At 44.2% G+C, this 7,240-nt stretch overlaps 1 protein-coding gene across 1 annotated transcript in view; it reads right to left on the bottom strand.

Annotated features, from left to right (window-relative positions):
• Positions 1-6,296: 6,296 nt before the first annotated feature.
• PHACTR1 (phosphatase and actin regulator 1) overlaps positions 6,297-7,240 on the bottom strand; it is a 301,044-nt gene continuing 300,100 nt past the window's right edge. Inside the window, exon 13 of the mRNA XM_010000934.1 lies at positions 6,297-6,467. Within this exon, the coding sequence (XP_009999236.1) occupies positions 6,452-6,467 (16 nt within the window). The 3' untranslated portion in view covers positions 6,297-6,451. The remainder of the gene's footprint in view (positions 6,468-7,240) is intronic.

The raw sequence follows: 7,240 nt of genomic DNA, 5'->3' as shown, positions 1-7,240 counted from the left end.
ACAACCTGAAGTTCTGTGTAACCACTGAAGCTTCTCAAGGAAAAGAAAAATAAAGATGGAAAGGTGACACGGAAGTAGCTGGATATGCAGGAATGGCTCCTCTGCTGAACAGCAATAGCACTTGCAGGTACTACTCAGTGGCAGTTTCTCCAAACACATGGTGTTGCATTTTGCAGGGACTTGTCAGGAGGGAAATGTGCTGAATTGGCAAGTGCTGCACCCCACCCCTCTGCCCTGTATGGGCAGGATGGTGGTGAGGGCTGGTTTGTGTGTGTGCGTGTGCTTAGTGCAGACTGCTGGTTTTGTTCTTGATTAGCCTGCTGCTGGATACAGCTTCAGCACTTGAGGTGTGTGGGAGAACAACTTGAATTTTACTTTGGTTTCACTTTCGTGAAAGGAGCTGTGCAGAGGAGTGTGAGATGAGCAGTGCTTAGCCTTGGGCCTGACAAGTACACAAATTTATGTCTGGTAAGGAGGACAGGCCCAACTTGCTGGCAGGAAGGAAGCACATCCCTGTCCTTGTCTGCTTGTCTTCAAACCCAGGGGCCTAATGGCTACATGGCCAGACTGGACATGACTCGTGAAGCGAAGTGAAGGCTCTGTGGGCAGATTTTGTGTGATAAAGGCCTGGATCAAAGCCTGTATGGCTTCATCTGGTGATTGCATGCAAAGTGAGCCCTGGGTGTTAACAAAGCTTGAAATTACATGCAAAGCAGACCTTACCTTTTTCTTAATTAATAGACATTATTAGTTTGTTAAGAACCAATCAATACGCTCATTATGACCTAAGTCCTATCTGTCAAAAGGTAATAGTTGTTGAATCCTTTGTTTGACATGAGATGAGCACCTCCTCTGGAATGGGATGATGGGCCTGATCCTCTCTTCTTCCCCCTAAGCAGGGATGCCTCCTGGGGTAAGATATTCTGACTTTCACCTTTTGGGTAGGGGCTGAAGCATCCCCACATGCATTGTATACCTTTTATTATTATTGCTAGCAATACTGACATCTGTTAATAGTGCTATTTTAGTCAGCACATTTATCAGCGGCTATCTCAAACTTGTATTATGTGTCACCTTAAATAAATTACATTTATATCTAACTGCTTTGCATTTGCCACTTTAGTGAATCCATTCTCATGGAATGGCAGTCCTCACTTAAAGACAGTGGGACAGACAAACATTCAGAGGTTGTACACATCAACACACTTCATCCTGTAGCGTAAACCATTGATTAAGGTCTGGAATGTAGGACTGCAGTCCAGCCACCACCAGTGCCCTGGTTTATGAGGGCTGTTGGATAGCAAGGGGGCTGTAGTCTGAAGTCCTGTGGCTTCAATGGGATGGGAGAGTCCCTGTCCACCACAATATCTGCTCTGCTAAGTTGTGCTCCTCTGCTGTGCTCCCCACTGAGGTACAGGCACGCTGTGGGCACGCACTCTCTCTCACCACAGCTGCCAGGCTGCAGTGCTGAGCCTGGCTGGCAGCAGGGGGGCTGGAATTCCCGACTGCATTCCTTTGTTACACTATCAGTCACTGCGACAGAGTGGGATAAAACACACAGGCACAGGAATACTTTTTTTCCAAATTATTTTTTTTTAAGAAACTGCATACATCAGAGACAAACAATAATTTAAGTACCATGCAGTTTCAGTATGTACAAAACCTAGGACGTAGAGATCCAGTTTAATTTTTCTTTTTCTAGTTATTTACATCATTTTCATACAGCCATAATCTGTTAAATTACAATACTGGAAGAGCACATGATTGACAGCCACCACACTCACTCCTATACAAAGACAAACTATATACATACACTTGGATATCAACTGGAAAATGCAACTGGTGCAGGAGTAACTGGGACACATGGGAACACAGGTAATGTGCCCGTCACCTCCTCTTTGTTTACAGAAGTTGTTCCAAGCTCCAGCAGACTGAACACCTGGGAAAAAAGATTTTGTCCCCTTTTTCTTTCCTGATTTTTTTATTAGCCTAATCATCTCCCATGGCTATTTATACAAAGTGATTTTATTTGCAGGCACGTTAGGGAGCCCCCATTCACATATGACTATAGATTTCTGTCTTGCCCATCTATTTTTATGAGTGCAAGCTTTCACGAGGCATGTTGGAAGTGCTCCCACTCTGTTGGTTTATAGTGTTTCCACTGTACAGACGGCACTGTAGAAGTAACAAAGGGTGAGCTGGGTGACGTTGCAGGGATGACAAAGTGCTGTGCTTGCATGTAAGATCAGGGTGAAATACATTTGTGTAATGGGCTCACAAAATTGTTTCAGTTAACATAAAATAATTAGAAGTCTATTATAGTCTTTTCCCCCCCTTCTTTCTCTTCTGATAATGTCTAGGGTATGAACTAGGACTTGTCTACACCCAAAAGGTGACCTGAACCCTGTCCCAGCAAACCTGCAGCCTGAAACTTCTTCAGCTTGCAAGTACCGAACAGTGTGGCTTGGGGTGGGAAAAGGCCACAGGACTGACCTTCCCCCTTAGTCATGAATACCTCACCAGATCCCCATAGCCCACTGTTGCTGAGAGTGTGGGTAGGCGGGCGATGTCACCATTGTGTTTCCTCCCTATCATTTTTTTCAGATAATCAAAACTTTTGTCTAGACATTTTGGAATTGCTTTTCCCATTCTTGCCACCTCACCAGCCCCTCCCAGTTTCCACTTCATCTTTCTATAGGCTGTAGAACAGATGTCACAGTACTTGCACAATTTAAGTACAAAGAACCCATCAGGATTTGGTTGATTACAACCAAAATGTATTTCTTCCTTGAATATAGAATATTATCTCTATTACCAGCCCTAGAGATTTGTTCTGTGTTGATTTTTCCATTTTTTAAACTTCTTTATTACTACTGTTAATCCCTTCCTAATATGAATCAATAGGACTGGTGTAAATTGCAATGTAACAGAGTCTTATTTATTCAGGTGTGTGTGGGGGGAGGGGTGTGAAATCATGACTGTTGGGTGGGGTTTTTTTGTGTTGTTTGTTTTTATGAATTATCTTTTATTTTCACTCTCAACAGAATCACAACTACTTTGCCATGAGGCTTTCAGAGATGAGAAGCCAAGTGCTCAAACAGTTTTTAAAAGAAGGACTAGCTGTCCCCCCATCTGCTTGCAGCTTCCCATGAATGCCAGAGGTGGGTGCACAAACTGAGGAGGCAGTGCAGCGTTCAGGCACTGGAAGCTTGCTGCAGAATGCCTTGCCAAGGGGTGAACTTGCAAAATACTCAGACCCGCTGAAGCTAAAAAAAGGTGAAGTGCCAGTTCCGTGATGTTTACTACAGTGCCAAACACTTTATATGGCTTCTTTCTCCATCCCCCTTCCCCTTTGCACTAACAAGCTCTACTTGCAATTTGGGAGAAATATGGCAGAAATACCATGTCCTGGTGTCTGCTCAGCCACGAGTGAGCAAAATTTATTTAAAAAGGGGAAAAAAAAGGGGGGGGGAGGGGGGGGAAGCAGCACTGCTGTATGTAGCTGCCCTGCAGACAGCATTAATCCTGAGGCAGGCAGAGGACAACAACTTGCTAAGTGGTCAGCAGGGACCAGCCCTGGGCCCACCCAAGGTGCTGGGGAACATCTGGCTGTCACCCAGGACTGGGTTGTTATGTGCCTCAACCCATGCCCAAGGGTTTATTTAGGCTACCAGACTGACAGGCATGAGCACTGCTGGCATCCATGCCCGCAAGGGACAGTGGCAGTACTTAAGTGTGATTTTGCCCACAAAGTACCCCTTCTCCTGGGGACTCCAGCACCCACAACAGACTGACAGCAGCAGTCTGCTGCTTCCATCTCTTTCCTCTTCATTTTAATAATAAAATTTAAAAAAAAACACACAAAAACCTCACATTTTCCTCCCAGCAGCCTCCTGAGACTTAAGATTTCTGTCACTGCTGCTCCTTAAATGACCATCTTTCCCTTTCACACTGAACCTCCACGCTAATGATGCCAGGATAGGTGTGGGATCCATACCAGGAACCTGAGGGCTTGTTGCTCTTCAAAACAACTCTGTTGCAGAGTCCTTTCCTAATATAATATATATGTAGTCAAAAGCATGAGGGTTTTGTTTTCCCTTTTTAAAGCTGTGATGCAATCTTGTTACATGTCTATGTGAGTGAATTTAAAAACATGAACCCCAGATTTTCATGAAGAATAACCCCGAAGCGGTGTATTCCTGGCTAGTACTTAAGTGCTCTGTCGTTGCAGACAACATTGCACATCAAAGACTTTCACTACTGATGAGCTTCTATCTAAAACAACTGTGAGCTGGTGATACAGGGACCACTGTGTGTGTTTCTTTGGAAATAACCCTGCAGTCTGGGAAGCGCATGACATTAGAGGTGTGATGCCTCAAAAATGAGGCACCTGAAACCAGCTGGTATTTTTACTTTCCTTCATAGCATCTTCCATCCTACAAGAGCCAATTTTTATTTAATAGCTAATAATCCATAGCATTGCAAGGACAGTCACAGATGAGAACAAAATGCTTTCACTGGTCTCTGATGGACAGCAAATGTGTGAGGTATTGAGTACCACCACTATGTGTAAATGGAATGTGTTGGCCTTGCTGCCGGTGTCGTTTGGGCAGGCTGGATGCTAGAGCAATGCCATGGGCTACGTGTGGGTCCTTCTGCTTTACTCCTGCTACCAGAGGAATGAGATGGAGGCCTGAGAAGAGGCAGGAGAGTGTTGGCACTATGCAGCACTGGCCATTAAATGCTTGTGTGCAAGGGGCTTCTTGGCCCGCAAGCAGGGCAGGGCAATGTTAGCATGGCACTGGGGGAGGTAGAGAGGGAGCAAGCGCAGAAGAGTGGATAGATGCATGGAAGACAGGGAGAAGGAAAAATAAAATAATAACAGAAATAGTGTAGTAAAAAACTTTGGCCTCTCTGTTTCAAACTGTCAAAGCAAAACAGCTATTACGGAAGAATTAAAGGTCTCCTGAAGAAATAGTCTGGAACTTCTTACAGTAATGTTGCTACAGTGCTTTGGGCCGCTGGTCCAAAAGATGGCATAATAGTTTAAGAGCTGGAAAGGAATCGTAGAGAATGTTTGCCCCAGCTTGCTGGCATTATACTAGTTAAGGGCTTGATTTGAAAGGTGCTGGCCTAAGTTCAGGAAAGCACTTAAATGAGTGCAGCTTCAATGAAGTCTATCAGACATATTCTTGAATGCAATGAGGCTGTTTGCATGCTTGCTTAGTGTTAAGCAGACACTTAAGCTGGCAGGTAAACCAGGCCCAGAGGGACCAGCTCTCTGAGCTCTACTGGGTCAGCTTGTGTGTTAAATTAGTATAATAAAAATAAATTAAAACCAGAACACCACCTCTGAATTCCTGTCCTTACGCCTCAGCGCCGGTACTGGTGACGAGTCCCACCATCTGCACCACTGCACCAGACTCCTTTTGTTAGGCCAGGTAACACAATCTGTCTATTTTTTTTCTTGGTATGAGTTTAGGATCAGTTCTTCGAACACCTGATACTGAGAGTATAGACATTCCTCATTGAACCCCCGGTTCCTCCTGTCATGTGTCCTGCTGCAGAGCCAGTGGGAATTCCCGCCTTTCTCGCTGGTGGGCGCGCGTCGGCTCTCGCACGATCACCAGGCTCGGGTGCAAAAACAAACTACAAGCTGAGCAAATGCCATGCAGTGACCATGAAGAGATGGGTTTTGCTTGCTTGTCCTTAACATTCTTGTCGCTTACTGCTGATGGGCTCACAACGGGGTTTAGAAAAGAATGCTTGCCAGGGATGAACAATCAACAGCTGCTAGAACTGAACCAGCCTTCAGCAGGGAGTCCTGCGCTTTACAGGTGATGCCTGTTTCTGCTTGGGAGCCGAGGAACACATCAACTTCTCCAGGGAAAGAAATACCTTTCCAGTCAGATGATATTCACAGATGGGCTGGCCCGTAGAGTTCTCCTCCTTCACTGTGCTCATAAGGTGCTCACAGCCTGAACAGTGTGTTTGGTATAAGTGCTCTAATGCCATAGGTGCCAGTCTTTTGGAGACTTCACCCAGGCCAGTAATTCCCTGAACACCATCTCTAGAGTTGGATGATAGAGGCTTGTCAGGATGAGGGGTGTCAGAAGATGAAATGGATGCAACACCATCTGGGCTTGAACATGTATGGCAAATCCACATGCCAGGAAAGTCTTATACATAGATGCCAAGTCTTGGCACAATTCCCACCAGGGGTATTTTCTGTTGTTGAAGCTTGAACCAGCAGGTCTGATGATGCTGCAGTACCCATCACATGTAAATACAATTTTCCTTTTTTAATCTTTATTTTTCTACTCTTTTTTTTTTAGAAAAAAAGGCAGTTCAGAAGATTTACATTGTACGTAATAGGGAAGTGAATAATACCAGCACTTATGGTTCCTTTTAGTTATGTTTTGAAGATGGCATAGTAGTCAGAATTGAACTGCTACGGTCTATGAAACCTAAAACCCAAGGGAAAAAAAGAAAGAAAAAGAGAAGCAGTAAGACAATATCCTCACGTGCATATTGCACATAAAAAAAACCCCCAAAAACTAGAACTAATTGCTACAGTGACACATTTAGGCAGCTTGATTCCTGCAGCACTAACATCAGCCATGCTGGCACTGCAGATCCAAAAGAGACATTCACACTTCCTTGGTCCTTGCCAGACTCACAGTTCATAAGCACAAGCAGTTTGTACCAAAATCTACCAAAACCACTACTACAGTTTGGGTCCATCCTGTCCGATCCCTGAGCAAGTTATTTCAGATCACCTAATCCCATTTCAGATCACACTATGCCTGAGTCCACAAAAATTGTCTGGGTTCAGACAAACCTTACACACTTCAGCCAGAAAGATTTACATACAGCTCAAGTATGATGATTCCTCAATGCTGGAGGCCAAAGAGACAAGTAGAGCTAAAATGGCCACCATTTCTGCAAGTGCACCCTGTGTCAGAAGCCTGAGTTTGTCAGCTCTGCAAATGCATTTTTTTAAGCTTTGATATTTTTTTTTCACTCTATCATGAATTAATTAATGTGTCCCACTAGTAAAGCAACATTTTCTTTGCTAAGCTTATGCCACTGCTTAATGACACAAATAGCTCATTACCCTGCTAATGATTTTATAGCGGTGATTTATCTAAGTTTATTTAAGGGAATTCCTGTATTTTGTTTAAGCATGCTTCCTTCAAGTGCATATTTCCTGAAGCCACTTGTCTAACCAGTAAGTCCT

The sequence above is a fragment of the Chaetura pelagica genome, unplaced genomic scaffold (assembly GCF_000747805.2).
Source record: "Chaetura pelagica isolate M959 unplaced genomic scaffold, ChaPel_1.0 scaffold104, whole genome shotgun sequence".
NCBI classification, from domain to species: Eukaryota; Metazoa; Chordata; class Aves; order Apodiformes; family Apodidae; genus Chaetura; species Chaetura pelagica.
This window is presented reverse-complemented; position numbering and strand designations above follow the sequence as displayed.